Below are 16,794 nucleotides of genomic sequence, written 5' to 3' on the forward strand. Positions count from 1 at the left end.
TACAACTGCCCTTCACCTCGCCAAACAAACCTATTTCAACACCCTCATCACCTCACTGTCCAATAACCCTAAACGTCTCTTCAACACTTTCCAGTCCCTACTCAACCCAAGAGAGCAGGCCCCAACCACAGATCTCCGCGCTGACGATCTGGCCAATTACTTCAAAGAAAAAATTGAGCACATTCGACAGGAAATCATCTCCCAATCTCTTCATACCAGGCACTGTCCTCCCTCCCCCACTGCATCTAGTTCACTCTCTGACTTTGAACCAGTTACTGAAGAAGAAGTAAGCAGGCTCCTTGCATCTTCTCGCCCGACCACTTGCACCAGTGACCCCATTCCGTCACATCTCCTCCAGTCCCTTTCCCCGGCTGTCACCTCTCACATAACAAAAATATTCAACCTTTCCCTCACTTCCGGTATTTTTCCCTCCTCATTTAAGCATGCCATCATACATCCATTACTTAAAAAACCCTCCCTCGACCAAAACTGTGCCGCTAATTATAGACCTGTCTCTAATCTTCCCTTCATCTCTAAACTCCTGGAATGCCTGGTCCACTCCCGTCTTACCCGCTATCTCTCAGATAACTCTCTTCTCGACCCTCTTCAATCTGGCTTCCGCTCTTTACACTCTACTGAAACTGCCCTCACTAAAGTCTCTAATGACCTCCTAACAGCTAAATCTAATTGTCACTACTCCATGCTAATTCTCTTGGATCTTTCCACAGCATTCGACACTGTGGATCATCAGCTCCTCCTCACTATGCTCCGCTCCATTGGCATCAAGGACACCGTTCTCTCTTGGTTCTCCTCCTATCTTTCTGACCGATCCTTCACTGTATGTTTTGCTGGTTCCTCCTCCTCTCACCTTCCCCTTACTGTTGGGGTTCCTCAAGGATCAGTCCTAGGCCCCCTCCTCTTCTCTTTGTATACTGCCCCTATTGGACAAACAATCAGTAGATTTGGTTTCCAGTACCATCTCTATGCTGACGACACCCAATTATACACCTCTTCTCCTGCTTTCACTCCGACCTTCTTAGAAAACACCAGTGATTGTCTTACCGCTGTCTCTAACATCATGTCCTCCCTCTATCTGAAACTGAACCTGTCAAAAACTGAACTCCTCGTGTTCTCTCCCTCTACTAACCTACTTTTGCCTGACATTGCCATCTCCGTGTGTGGTTCCACCATTACTCCAAAGCAACATGCCCGCTGCCTTGGGGTCATCCTTGATTCCGAGCTTTCATTCACCCCCCACATCCGATCACTGGCTCGCTCTTCTTATCTGCATCTCAAAAACATTTCTAGAATTCGCCCTTTTCTTACTTTCGACTCTGCAAAAACTCTTACTGTTTCTCTTATTCATTCCAGTCTGGACTATTGTAACTCTCTACTAATATGCCTCCCTCTTACCAAACTCTCCCCGCTCCAATCTGTCCTGAATGCTGCTGCCAGGATCATATTCCTCACCAACCGTTACACCGATGCCTCTACCTTGTGCCAGTCATTACACTGGCTACCCATCCACTCCAGAATCCAGTACAAAACTACTACCCTCATCCACAAAGCACTCCATGGCTCAGCACCACCCTACATCTCCTCTCTGGTCTCAGTCTACCACCCTACCCGTGCCCTCCGCTCCGCTAATGACCTCAGGTTAGCATCCTCAATAATCAGAACCTCCCACTCCCGTCTCCAAGACTTTACACGTGCTGCGCCGATTCTTTGGAATGCACTACCTAGGTTAATACGATTAATCCCCAATCCCCACATTTTTAAGCGTGCCATAAAAACGCATTTGTTCAGACTGGCCTACCGCCTCAACGCATTAACCTAACTACCCCTGTGTGGCCTATTAAAAATAGAAAAAACAAAAACAAAACACATAATCAGGTTCCTTGCATCGTGTTCTCATACACTTTATGCAGTTAATAGCCTCTGTGTCTGTACTGCTACATACTTAGGCTGTTAACTGGTTCATGCAGCTTTACATGAACACCCGAACCTTACACTATGGCTGGTCCAAATAACTAAAGCTATTGTTACCATCCACCTCTCGTGTCTCCCCTTTTCCTCATAGTTTGTAAGCTTGCGAGCAGGGCCCTCATTCCTACTGGTATCTGTTTTGAACTGTGATTTTTGTTATGCTGTAATGTCTATTGTCTGTACAAGTCCCCTCTATAAGTTGTAAAGCGCTGCGGAATATGTTGGCGCTATATAAATAAAAATTATTATTATTATTATTATATACTGTATATACAGTGCCTTGAAAAGAATTCACATCATGTAAACTTTTCAAAAAAGCATGTGGAAAAAAGAGCTCTGATGAGATGAGACCAAATGAGAATTTTTTGAGTTAACTTCAAGATGCAATGTTTGGTAGAAATTTTACACTGCACATCATGCTGAAAACACCATCCCTACTGTCAGACATGGGGGTGTGTTGTGAATTTGGTTTCTGGGCTCCCCCGGTGGTCACTTGTGGTACTGAACTTGTGTGCTTCATCGCCTCTGTTTACCTGTTTCCATCAGGATGTGGGAGTTGTCTATTTAGCCTTGCTCCTCAGTCATTTCTATGCCGGCCAACAATGTTACCAGAAGCCTTTCTGTTGCATGTTCCTGCTCCTAGACTACAATCAGCTAAGTTGGACTTGTAGTCCTAAGTTTGTTTTGCATTTTTGTTCCAGTTCTCTGTGTTTGAATATTTCTGAGGCTGGAAGCTCTTGTGAGCTGAAATTGCCACTCTGGTGTCATGAGTTGATATTAGAGTCTTAAAGTAATTTCAGGATGGTGTTTTGAAAGGGTTTTCAGCTGACTGTGTAGTTCCCTTTTCTGTCTTCCCACTATCTAGTAAGCGGACCTCAATTTGCTAAACCTATCTTCATACTTCGTATGTCAATTTCCTCTAAAATCACCGACATTATATGTGGGGGCTACTGTCTGCCTTTTGGGGAACATTTCTCTAGAGGTAAGCCAGGTCTGTATTTTCCTCTGCTAGGGTCAGTCAGTTCTCCGGCTGGCGCTGGGCGTCTAGGGATAAAACGTAGACACGCTACCCGGCCACTGTTAGTTGTGCGGTAGGTTTAGCTCACAGTCAGCTCGAGTTCCCATCTTCCAAGAGCTAGTCCTTTTGTATGCTTTACTACGGTCTCTTGCCATTGAGAACCATGACAGTTTGGCCGGCCAAGGGTTAAAATAATTGGCAGAAGAAAGGAGAGAAAAGAAGTCTGCAGAGAATTTTTTTTTCTTTTCCCTGAGTTTGCTCATTAGTTGATTCACTAGCATCTCTGCTTACTGCAGCCTTCGTCTCTCTCTCCTTCTAATCCTTGAATGGTTCTGATTTCACCTGATGAAAATGGATCCTCAGAGTTTAGCTACTGGTTTGAATAATCTCGCTATGAAGGTTCAAAGTTTACAGGATTTTGTAATTCATGCTCCTATATCTGAACCTAGAGTACCTTTGCCTGAATTTTTCTCCGGGGATAGATCTCGCTTCCAGAATTTCAAACATAATTGTAATTTATTTTTGTCTCTGAGATCTCGCTCCGCTGGAGATCCTGCACAGCAGGTCAGGATTGTAGTTTCCTTGCTCCGGGGCGACCCTCAGGATTGGGCATTTGCTTTGGCACCAGGGGATCCTGCGTTGCTCAATGTGGATGCGTTTTTCCTGGCTTTGGGGTTGCTTTATGAGGAACCTCAGTTAGAGATTCAGGCTGAAAAAGCCTTGATGGCCCTGTCTCAAGGGCAAGATGAGGCTGAAATATACTGCCAAAAATTTCGTAAGTGGTCTGTGCTTACTCAGTGGAATGAGTGCGCCCTGGCGGCGAATTTCAGAGAGGGTCTCTCTGATGCCATTAAAGATGTTATGGTGGGGTTCCCTGTGCCTGCAGGTCTGAATGAGTCCATGACAATGGCTATTCAGATTGATCGGCGTTTGCGGGAGCGCAAACCTGTGCACCATTTGGCGGTGTCTACTGAGAAGGCGCCAGAGATTATGCAATGTGATAGAATTCTGTCCAGAAGCGAACGACAGAATTTTAGGCGAAAAAATGGGTTATGCTTCTATTGTGGCGATTCAACTCATGTTATATCAGCATGCTCTAAACGTACTAAGAAGGTTGATAAGTCTGTTTCAATTGGTACTTTACAGTCCAAGTTTATTCTATCTGTGACCCTGATTTGCTCTTTATCGTCTATTACCGCGGACGCCTATGTCGACTCTGGCGCCGCTTTGAGTCTTATGGATTGGTCCTTTGCCAAACGCTGTGGGTTTAATTTAGAGCCTCTGGAAGTTCCTATACCTCTGAAGGGTATTGACTCCACGCCATTGGCTAGTAATAAACCACAATACTGGACACAAGTAACTATGCGTATTAATCCGGATCACCAGGAGATTATTCGCTTCCTTGTGTTGTATAATCTACATGATGTGTTGGTGCTTGGATTGCCATGGCTGCAATCTCATAACCCAGTCCTCGACTGGAAAGCAATGTCTGTGTTAAGCTGGGGATGTCAGGGGACTCATGGGGACGTACCTTTGGTTTCCATTTCGTCATCTATTCCCTCTGAGATTCCGGAATTTTTATCTGATTATCGTGACGTTTTTGAGGAGCCTAAACTTGGTTCACTACCTCCGCACAGAGATTGCGATTGTACAATAGATCTGGTTCCGGGCAGTAAGTTTCCAAAGGGTCGTTTATTTAATCTATCTGTGCCTGAACATGCTGCTATGCGGGAATATATTAAGGAGTCCTTGGAAAAGGGACATATTCGTCCTTCGTCATCTCCCTTGGGAGCCGGTTTTTTCTTTGTATCTAAAAAAGATGGCTCTTTGAGGCCGTGTATTGATTATCGGCTTTTGAATAAAATCACGGTTAAATATCAGTATCCTTTGCCACTGCTTACTGATTTGTTTGCTCGAATAAAGGGGGCCAAGTGGTTCTCTAAGATTGATCTTCGTGGGGCGTATAATTTAGTGCGAATTAAGCAGGGAGATGAGTGGAAAACCGCATTTAATACGCCTGAGGGCCATTTTGAGTATTTAGTAATGCCTTTTGGTCTTTCAAATGCCCCTTCAGTCTTTCAGTCTTTTATGCATGACATTTTCCGTGAATATTTGGATAAATTTATGATTGTGTATCTGGATGATATTTTGATTTTTTCGGACGACTGGGACTCTCATGTCCAACAGGTCAGGAAGGTTTTTCAGGTTTTGCGCTCTAATTCCTTGTGTGTAAAGGGTTCTAAGTGCGTTTTTGGGGTTCAAAAGATTTCGTTTTTGGGGTACATTTTTTCCCCCTCTTCCATTGAGATGGACCCTGTCAAGGTTCAGGCTATTTGTGATTGGACGCAACCCTCTTCTCTTAAGAGCCTTCAGAAGTTTTTGGGCTTTGCTAATTTTTATCGTCGATTTATAACTGGTTTTTCTGATGTTGCTAAACCGTTGACTGATTTGACTAGGAAGGGTGCTGATGTTGCTGATTGGTCCCCTGCTGCTGTGGAGGCCTTTCGGGAGCTTAAGCGCCGCTTTTCTTCCGCCCCTGTATTGCGTCAGCCTGATGTTACTCTTCCTTTTCAGGTTGAGGTCGACGCTTCAGAAATCGGAGCTGGGGCGGTTTTGTCGCAGAAAAGTTCCGACTGCTCCGTGATGAGACCTTGCGCGTTCTTTTCTCGTAAATTTTCGCCCGCTGAGCGAAATTATGATATTGGTAATCGGGAGCTCTTGGCTATGAAGTGGGCTTTTGAGGAGTGGCGTCATTGGCTTGAGGGGGCTAGACATCAGGTGGTGGTATTGACCGACCACAAGAATTTGATTTATCTTGAGTCTGCCAGGCGCCTGAATCTTAGACAGGCGCGCTGGTCGTTATTTTTCTCTCGGTTTAATTTTGTGGTTTCTTACCTACCGGGTTCTAAAAATGTGAAGGCGGATGCCCTTTCTAGGAGTTTTGAGCCTGATTCCCCTGGTAATTCTGAACCTACAGGTATCCTTAAGGATGGAGTGATATTATCTGCTGTTTCCCCAGACTTGCGACGGGTCTTGCAGGAGTTTCAGGCGGATAGACCTGATCGTTGCCCGCCTGGTAGAATGTTTGTTCCTGATGATTGGACCAGTAGAGTCATCTCGGAGGTCCATTCTTCTGCGTTAGCTGGTCATCCTGGAATCTTTGGTACCAGGGATTTGGTGGCTAGGTCCTTCTGGTGGCCTTCCCTGTCGCGAGATGTGCGAGGTTTTGTGCAGTCTTGTGATGTTTGTGCTCGGGCCAAGCCTTGTTGTTCTCGGGCTAGTGGATTGTTGTTATCTTTGCCTATTCCGAAGAGGCCTTGGACTCACATCTCCATGGATTTTATTTCTGATCTCCCTGTTTCTCAGAAGATGTCTGTCATCTGGGTGGTGTGTGACCGTTTCTCTAAGATGGTCCATTTGGTCCCCTTGCCTAAATTGCCTTCCTCATCCGAGCTGGTTCCTCTGTTTTTTCAAAATGTGGTTCGCTTGCATGGTATTCCGGAGAATATCGTGTCTGACAGGGGAACCCAATTCGTGTCTAGATTTTGGCGAGCGTTCTGTGCTAGGATGGGCATTGATTTGTCTTTTTCGTCTGCTTTCCATCCTCAGACTAATGGCCAGACCGAGCGAACTAATCAGACCTTGGAGACTTATTTGAGGTGTTTTGTGTCTGCGGATCAGGATGATTGGGTTGCCTTTTTGCCCTTGGCGGAGTTTGCCCTCAATAATCAGGCTAGTTCTGCCACCTTGGTTTCTCCTTTCTTCTGTAATTCGGGGTTTCATCCTCGTTTCTCTTCCGGTCAGGTGGAGTCTTTGGATTGTCCTGGAGTGGATGCTGTGGTGGAGAGGTTGCATCAGATTTGGGGGCATGTGGTGGACAATTTGAAGTTGTCCCAGGAGAAGACTCAGCATTTTGCCAACCGCCGTCGTCGTGTTGGTCCTCGTCTTTGTGTTGGGGACTTGGTGTGGTTGTCTTCTCGTTTTGTCCCTATGAAGGTTTCTTCTCCTAAGTTTAAGCCTCGGTTCATCGGCCCGTACAAGATATTGGAGATTCTTAACCCTGTGTCCTTTCGTTTGGACCTCCCTGCATCTTTTTCTATTCATAATGTCTTCCATCGGTCATTGTTGCGCAGGTATGAGGTACCGGTTGTGCCTTCCGTTGAGCCTCCTGCTCCGGTGTTGGTTGAGGGTGAGTTGGAGTACGTTGTCGAGAAGATCTTGGACTCCCATGTTTCCAGACGGAGACTTCAGTATTTGGTCAAGTGGAAGGGCTACGGTCAGGAGGATAATTCTTGGGTGACAGCCTCTGATGTTCATGCCTCCGACTTGGTCCGTGCCTTTCATAGGGCTCATCCTGATCGCCCTGGTGGTTCTGGTGAGGGTTCGGTGCCCCCTCCTTGAGGGGGGGTACTGTTGTGAATTTGGTTTCTGGGCTCCCCCGGTGGTCACTTGTGGTACTGAACTTGTGTGCTTCATCGCCTCTGTTCACCTGTTTCCATCAGGATGTGGGAGTTGTCTATTTAGCCTTGCTCCTCAGTCATTTCTATGCCGGCCAACAATGTTACCAGAAGCCTTTCTGTTGCATGTTCCTGCTCCTAGACTACAATCAGCTAAGTTGGACTTGTAGTCCTAAGTTTGTTTTGCATTTTTGTTCCAGTTCTCTGTGTTTGAATATTTCTGAGGCTGGAAGCTCTTGTGAGCTGAAATTGCCACTCTGGTGTCATGAGTTGATATTAGAGTCTTAAAGTAATTTCAGGATGGTGTTTTGAAAGGGTTTTCAGCTGACTGTGTAGTTCCCTTTTCTGTCTTCCCACTATCTAGTAAGCGGACCTCAATTTGCTAAACCTATCTTCATACTTCGTATGTCAATTTCCTCTAAAATCACCGACATTATATGTGGGGGCTACTGTCTGCCTTTTGGGGAACATTTCTCTAGAGGTAAGCCAGGTCTGTATTTTCCTCTGCTAGGGTCAGTCAGTTCTCCGGCTGGCGCTGGGCGTCTAGGGATAAAACGTAGACACGCTACCCGGCCACTGTTAGTTGTGCGGTAGGTTTAGCTCACAGTCAGCTCGAGTTCCCATCTTCCAAGAGCTAGTCCTTTTGTATGCTTTACTACGGTCTCTTGCCATTGAGAACCATGACAGGGGTGGTAGCATTACGCTGTGTTGGTCAGAGTTGATGGGAAGATGGATGAAGCTAAATACGTACAGGGCAATCCTGGAGAAAAACTGTTGGAGACTGCAAAAGACTTGTGACTGGGTGTAGGTTTACCTTTCAGCAGGACAACGACCCAAAACATCTTCCCAGAGCTACAATAAATGGTTTATATCAATGCATATTCATGTGTTTGAATGGCACAGTCACAATCCAGTCCTAAATCCCATTGAAAATCTGTGACAAGACATGAAAATTTCTGTTCACAGGCGTCTCCATCCAATCTCACTGAGCAAGAGCGAGTATGCAAAGAAGAAAGGGCAAAATGTCATGTCTAGATGTACAAATCTGGTAGGGACAGACCCCAAAAAACTGTCAGCATTAATTGCAGTGATAGATGATTGTACAAAGAATTGACTCAGTGGGACTGTATGCAAATTCACTGCACAGTTTTTAGATTTCTATTTTTTAAATAGTTAGAAAACCATGCAAAGTTTTCTTTACATTTCACTAATACTTATTACTTTGTGCTGTTATTCCATAAAATCCCAATAAAATACATTTAAGTATGTGTTTGTAACATGAAAAAATTTTGAAAATGTCACTGGGAAAATCACTTTTCAAGTTGCTTCTTTCTAAGAGACCACTGCAAAATGTTCAGTTTGTCTGATTTTTCTCTTTATAGGTATATTTTTGAGTGAAATGTAAATTGTTCTTTTATTCTATAAACTTCTGACAACATGTCTCCAAATTTTTTATGACAAAGAACAATGGTGAAAAAAAACCAGTACTTTCAGACCTCAAATAATGCAAAGAAAGCAAGTTCCTAATCATTTAGAAACAACAATACTCATGTTTTAACTTAGATTGAGATCAGAATTCAATATTTTGTGGAATAACCATGATTTTTAATCACAGCTTTCATGCATCTTGGCATGCTTTCCACGAGTCTTTCACACTGCTTCTGGCACAAAAATGTCAGCAGTTCTTCTTTGTTTGATGGCTTGTGACTATCCATCATCCTCTTGATTACATTCCAGAGGTTTTCAATGGGGTTCAGGTCTGGAGATTGGGCTGCCCATGACAGGGTTTTGATGTGGTGGTCTCTTATATATCAATATATATATATATATATATATATATATATATATATATATATATATATATATATATATATATATATATAATTTTTTGCAGTGTATATATTTTTTTCTGTGCGTACATAAATATATATACAGTGCTTAGCATAAATGAGTACACCTGCTTTTTTAATCATTATCTCAATGAATACAAGTGCAATTTCAAAAACTTTTACAATTCTGCAATTTAAAGAAAAAATGTTTTAATCCATTACATAAAAAGAAGGTTAATAATATAACTTTTATTTCGAAATAGTCAACTTAACTAAATTTATTTGATTAAAAAATGAACACACCTCACATCAAAACTGGCTACATATGGTATTTTGCATGACCTCCATGATTTTTAAGGACTGTGCCAAGTGTTCATGACATGGAATGAGCAACCTATTTTATAGCCTGGATACCGGATGGAGAGTGATGATAAATTGTATCTTCAAAAAAGTTGTGATCTCTCAGTATACAGATTCACTCTAAAATATTTGCTGCATTCTCTGCTTCAGCTTTTATACAGGCGATTATAGTCCCTCCTGATTGGCTCTGCTTTATGATGTGAAGTGTAAGCTGAAAGGCATTATGGGGAAGTCTATATGGCTGCATCTGAGGTCTCATGAACCTTCTCTGACTTATGCAATTTTTTGCTTTGTGTTGGAACAATTTGCGCAAATCAATTTGAAAATTGTTTCAATTTGCCAATTTGATCCAATTTGAATCAATTTGCTCATCTCTATAATCGAATATTAATAATAAAGAGATAATAGATCTGCATCGTATTACCGTAATTGATGAGCTCCCAAGAAGTCTCATATTTTCATCTATATTTGTCATTACTTTGAACAGAGCAGGATCTTCATAGTCAAGTCGGTGACCAAGGATAATGGATATGATTATATTCCCGATGGCGAAATTTGTTTTTGTGGTCAGTTCAGTAGGTTTACCTGTACAGTAAAAATAAAAAATACATAACAATATACAATTTGAAACTTAGTTTTAATTTCAGTAAACATAACCCATCATCTCCAGGAAATAGTCATTAAGTCAAAGGAGATTCCTTCTTAAATTTAAATAATTACAAAAAAAAAAATCCAGCTTCTTCTGTTTAGTTTTGTGTGGGTGTCACATTAGAGGGGAGTTAACTATATGTTTGACCAAACAGAACAGGGCAAAATTAAAGTTGATAATTTTGCTTGGTCGCCGAATGATAGAATATATATTCAAATGGCCCCTGGCAGAAAAAATCTTCTCCATCACTGAAGTAGAGTATAACATGTCTTAGTCATGTCCCATCACGAAATCTAGTGAAAAAACAATTCCAGGTGTAGATTGTGCAAAATGCCTATTATTTATATTCTTATACCTTCCAATGATTCCAATTTCCTAGTTAGAAATCCACATTCCTCAATAATCCGATCCTCTATTGTCTTCTTGCCCATACCGAAGTCTCTTAACGTAGATAATGTGAATCTTCTCATTGCTTTCCAGTTCTCACCATGAGAGAATGGGACGCCTTTTAAAGAAAAAAGAAAAGAAAAGTAATCTAACATTGGACGTGTGTCGTGCAACACTGCAATTGAATTGACACATTGCAACATTGGATGAAATTATTTTCTATGATGCCATGGTGTGAACTGTAACTTGCTGTGACAGCGACACCGAGTCACAAATGTTTCCAAATGTTTTGAATTTTCAGTGTCTTTTTGCAAGGAGCATACTAGTGCAGCGCCCCAGAGTCCTGGTTGTTGCAGTACTGGCGCTCCGCCGCTAAGGGGAGTGCTGGTACGTCTGATGGCACCTAAGGAGTTCACCTGACCAGGTATCACAGACACCAAAACACTTCACAGTCTGGCCTCCAGGGGGAGCAAAGGGCACTATGTATTAGGCCACTCCTCACAATCTGGTAAAACTGGGGGATGGACCAAAAGTTAGAGAGAAGCTGACTGGGGATTGAACAGGCAACATCCTGTGGCAGAGGGTGTTGCGGGGGGAGACTCAGGGGGGTCCCTGTCAGGGGTGGGATCCTGGCAGAGACCTAGCGAACCAGAGAGAACGTTAATGAACCGCGCCTGCACGATATTGCGGTGGTATCTCAAGAAAGGACAAGAAGTGAGGTTTATTGTGAAGAGTGAGAAATGAGATCAAAGCAACAGGGAGATAAAGCCAGTAGGAGTCGTGCTGTAAGACCGAGGTAACATCCTACTGAGGCGCGTAGCCGGTGGCCGGAATGCCGAGGATGTATTGGGCTCCAAGCATTACTTTAAACAGTGGCAGGACAGTCAGTTATAGGCGGGCTGTCTCACCTAAATCACCTAAGCAGACATAGGGGGCAACAGTGGGAGAGGGGCGACTCTAGGGTCCCGGAAGAACTCCAGGCCTACCCGTCATACGGGTGCGTCCTAGCCATATCATCTGGGGGACGGAGAAGAACATCAGAATCAGTTGTGAGGGAACATCAGAAACAGACACAACAGTTGTGAGGACTATCCTGTGGTGCTCAGCAGGGAAGGACTACAACACACAGCGCTAGTTGGTAGGCACTGATTTCCACCTGCAAAGGGAACTCTGGATGTGCCATCGGACCGGCCGGTCTCAGCCAGCTCGGTTAGCAGTTCTCTGGATTGAGGATCCTGAAGCCTTCAGTAAAGAGTTAAAGAGACTGCAACCCTGTGTCCTCGTTATTCATCGTCATCTGCACCATGCACCACCACCTACATCTTTCATTGGACGCCCCTTAGCAGGGTCGCGGACCGGGGTCTAGCCACCGTGACATCGCCAGAAACACAAAAGAGAGACCCGGTGCTGAGTACTCTGTGGCCCTGTGTCTGGGGGGCGCTCCACTACACTTTTGCCATAGACTTTAATGCAGTTCTCATGCAATGTTTGTGCAACTTGTCTTTTTCAATCAAAGAAAAATTAGACCTCTAAAATATTTCTGAGAATTGCTGCAATGCGGCAAATGTTGCGGTGAAGCACTAGCCATATTGTGATATGATCATTAACAGAGATATGGCTTCATCAGGCGCATCATTAGTATGGACCGTCAATACCTCATCAGGGAGGAGCGCAAAACTCTGCACATCCACCGATCAGCTCTTTCCAGTGCTGGCCACAGGCAAAAGTGCGGAGCTGCACAGAACAACTCCATGATCTTCATGGTGGCTACTGCTGGTTACTTCACATCTGCCAATTTCAGCCTATGGTATAACCCAATTAATTTTTTGTACATACGTCAAGGATTAAAACATAACCTTTAATACGATGCTAAAAGGTAAAAACAGTACAATTACCAAAAGAAAGTGCAAGGTGCATATAGTAAATGAACAACACTAAGCAGAACAATCTCATCCGTCCGGATGCTAATTCTGATATGATCACTGCTCCTGTATCAGCGGTGGATCCTTTCACCCTTTCTTGGTGCCGACGTGTTTCATCTAGCTCATCAGGGGATACCATTGGGGTTAAAGTGATTATGCCGTCCCACAGACACTGTCCTTGACGCGCAAGAAGGATCCACCGCCGATACAGGAGCAGTGATCATATCAGAATTAGCACCCGGGCGGGTGAGATCATTCTGTTTATACTGTATATGCCAGTCTGTTTTTTCTCAGGATGAAGTGTTTGGAGCCAAGAGTATGGGACTCTCTTTGGCAGACACCCAGAGGGGCCCAGTAGGGTGTCCATGTAATAATAGGGGTTGCCTAGTGATTCATCCTGGGATCTTGTTAACCCGATATAGACTGGGGTTTGATAAACCCTGTAGTCTAGGGTAACGGCGACAGTGGTTGTTCTATTTTTGTGATAAGGTGGAATCACACTCATTTTTTGGCTGATATAATATGTGGACAAATGATGATGGTATGATCTGCACAGCCTAGTGCATGAGTGGATTACCTTGGAATGGTCTGCACCATATAGAGGACCGCACACCGGATGGTGAAATAAGTGTTTATTACATGTAGCTGGAGAATTGTGTAAGCTACTTGTAGGCAGGTCCAATTAAGGACTAGGGTTTTGAAACCTGGATAAAAAACCCTTACATTTTAGTCCTGGTGCAATCCATTGGTTGCTTAGTATTGTTCGTTTACTATATGCACTTTGCACTTTCTTTTGGTGATTGTACTGTTTTTACCTTTTAGCATCATATTAAAGGTTATGTTTTAATCATTGACGTATATACTTCACATCTGCCCCATATTTATTTGAATAGGGGTTGGATATGCAGTACCCGGCCATGGTTGCATTATAGTTGAAAAAAATTTGCTGTGCAGCTCCATAATTGAGCACTTCCATTCGTGTTCAGCATCGGGAACAGCTGATTGGGGGAGGTGCCGAATGTCGAACTCCAGACATCAGACAATTGAAGGAATACGGGTGCACATAAAAAAATGATTCATAGTCCAAAAACAGAAAAAAAAGGTGGTATTAACCATCCAGTAAAACATTCCTTTATTTAGTCCATAACACGGGAACAGCAGGAGAGGAGTGCATACCCTCTGTGGACGACAGCCGTTTCGCACTAGCTGTGCTTCCACGGGTCCTGAGTGAGTGCTACCTTTTTAATCTGTTTTTGGACTATATATAATGTCATGTACTGCTTTTGCCATAATTTGGAGATGATCCCAGAGGTTGGGTTTTGCACATGGCAGTTTAATTATTGAAAAGTTAAAAATTAGGTTAAAATAATGAGTCAATCTTAAACGGACGGGTCAATAGGACAAACTAATCAGTTATAAGCATCTAAAACTTAAAACAAAACATAAGGAAGCTCTCATAGCAATATTTTTTTCCATACAGTAAATGTACTGTATAGGTAATATAGTGCCGGTATATTAGAATACATTCTGATCGCTATCTTCCCCAGTTTCCAGCATGGCTCCACTCCTCTTGTTGATCATGTGGGCAGTCCTCAGCTTTGCCCTTGCACACAGAGACTGCTGCAATTGTCCTCCAAACAAGGCACCATAAACCAACATTGAGAAAGCGACTTTCGGTTCAAACATAAACTCCTTTGTGGTCCAGAGAGCATTTTCTCAGGTCAGTTGACCCACGAGAGGACCGGAAAGAAGCTGAAAAATTGTAAATATGGTGATAATGGTAGTTTAATGCAACAGCACTACATAATTAATTAGTAGGGATTGCAGAATAAGCATTTAGCTTGGAAAGCTTTTTCAATAAGGCTGGGTTCACATTAGCTTATCTGATGCGCATCGTACAGATCTCCATAGATCCGCATGCGTCTTGTGTACCTATTTTTAACATTGTGTATGCAGGGACATGCGTTTGCATCAGTTCGCTTGCGGATGATTGCGTATAAACAACGCATTACTGTCTATGCCAACCTATTGGTACGCAAGGACATGCGTATGCATGCGTTCCATGCACTTGCGTACTTTGGACTGCGCTTGTCCATGAACACTCCCATTGAGATATGCCCTCCTGGAAATATTGAACCCATGCACATAAACAACATGAACACAGGCAAAAAACCCCTACAAACGCATGCACACGCAGCTTTTTTGGCATCATGTGCAACAGGATAAAAAATGCAGCATAATCATGCGTTTAAATGCGTTTTGGCATGCATTTGCACATGCAGATGATACTCTGAGCACAGATACGCCAATGTGAACTTAGCCTTAATGAGTATAATAGTATGAAAAAAGTAAATTGTGGTGTGATAGCTGTACCCCATCCTTGGTTAATTTCTTCAAATATTCGGACATAACCTCTTTCTGAGAATTCATCAGCATAGTCCACAAGTGCACTTTTCACTGTCTCGTACCCAGACAGAATCACCATTTTTAGGGTACCCATTTGGATGCTGTATACAGGGCCATATTTTTTTGCAAGCTGAAATAAATAAAAAATTTTCAAGGATTTTAATATTCACATTTTTGTAAACAAAAATAAAATAAAACATAGAAATGAAGAGAAAGTGGAAAAATAATTGTTGTTACAGTAGTGTCATAATGCAGCCCAACTTTCACAATACAGAAAGAGGGACAAAGGATGCATGGTGCCCCTGAAGGTCCAGTCGCCACAGAGCTACTGCACCTCACCCAGAGGTGTGGTACTCCGCTCTCGGGTAAGGAGGGGGCACTACCCAAGACCCATACTAGCATCCAACACTACACCACTCCAGGCCAGGGGATCTGGGCGGACACTATTGAAGGAGGGCCCCATCTCAGGCTGGAGGGAGAACTAGGTAGAGGTTGTGGGTGGAGAGAATGTCAGGTGTAAGGAGTTGTCATGGAATCAAGAGGGAGGAGTTAGTGAGAGAGAGGAGAGAGGAGTAAGAGGTAGTGTCTGAGAGAAGCTACTGAGAGAAGGAAAGAAGGGGTCTTAGGGGCCAGGGAAGTGAGGATTCCACCCTGGGCGCCTGAATCCACGCCGACCGTCATCAGGTAGAAGAAGCAGGTCGCAGTGGGGGAACTGGCCCCCACACTACTGGAGAACTACGAGGCTCAGCTAGCAAGCCGGAGGATGTGGTTACTCTGCATGTCACAACCACAGCCACACACATTCGCCGAAATGGCAGCCACATAGAATCAAGGGGACCAGGAGGACGTCGCCCGACAAGATCTGAGGCTGCTGGCTTGGGACACTGTGTGTGAGGCGCAGAGCAGGACGAAGCCAGAGCAGATAGACGGCAAGGGAAGGCACATAAGAAAGGGGGTCTCGAGAAAGTGAACCCCAATTAACCTGAGAGCTGGCTGGACCACAGACCCGGAAGATGCAGCACCTGGCTGGGGACTTCGTATAAGAACTGTGAGTAAACTGTGGAAACTGCACCCTGCTGTGTCCTGTGAATTATTACTGCGTCACCTACTCTGCATCACAACACTCACCATCATTGACTTTAACTCTTTATCTCCCCTGGGGCCTAGCTCTACGCGTGGACAGCTGTAACAACTCTGCTGCATAACCAACTGCCCCAGTGGACCTGTACCACAGCATTGGCCATTTTCCTTATTGCCAAACGCAACGGGTGGTGTCACAAACTAATCCCCTATAAACTTTATTCCCCTTTAATTTGACATTTATTGGACACCCAGGGACATGGACCGGGTCACTGCTGCCGTGTCTACCCCCTTAAGAACCGTTGGACCTGGCCCGAGTACACCACAGCCCTAGTGGGTGCTCCATTCTGGCATCACGAATAGGATATACTGACCGGGTAAAATGGGTCCCATGCGCCTATCGTGGGCCAGGTTGCCAATGGCGTGAAATGCCGTACTCGCCCTGTGTAAAAACTTCAATGAAAAAGGGATGGATCCATCTCCTAATATGGCTGGCGGGAAAAAGAAGGAACTGCCCATGAAGGAGAGAGAGGGAACAGCTTGTGGGCATGGCAGAAAACCCAGCAAGCAACTTGGCAAGCAGTGGTTGCTAGGAGCATGGGGTGGAAGAAGTGGACTCCCCCAGCCAGCGGGATGGGAACCAAGAACAGCTGCCTACCATGTACTCAGAATTCTTTGCAGTGGAGGTGAGGAGTTGAGC

At 44.1% G+C, this 16,794-nt stretch overlaps 1 protein-coding gene across 1 annotated transcript in view; it reads right to left on the bottom strand.

The window, feature by feature from the left end:
• LOC143810212 (cytochrome P450 2K4-like) overlaps nucleotides 1–16,794 on the bottom strand; it is a 48,696-nt gene that overhangs the window by 18,710 nt on the left and 13,192 nt on the right. Inside the window, exons 2-4 of the mRNA XM_077293086.1 lie at nucleotides 14,982–15,144; nucleotides 10,655–10,804; nucleotides 10,075–10,235 (exon numbers count right to left, since the gene is read on the bottom strand). Of these exons, the coding sequence (XP_077149201.1) occupies nucleotides 10,075–10,235; nucleotides 10,655–10,804; nucleotides 14,982–15,144 (474 nt within the window). The remainder of the gene's footprint in view (nucleotides 1–10,074; nucleotides 10,236–10,654; nucleotides 10,805–14,981; nucleotides 15,145–16,794) is intronic.

The sequence above is a fragment of the Ranitomeya variabilis genome, chromosome 2 (assembly GCF_051348905.1).
Source record: "Ranitomeya variabilis isolate aRanVar5 chromosome 2, aRanVar5.hap1, whole genome shotgun sequence".
Classification (NCBI taxonomy): domain Eukaryota; kingdom Metazoa; phylum Chordata; class Amphibia; order Anura; family Dendrobatidae; genus Ranitomeya; species Ranitomeya variabilis.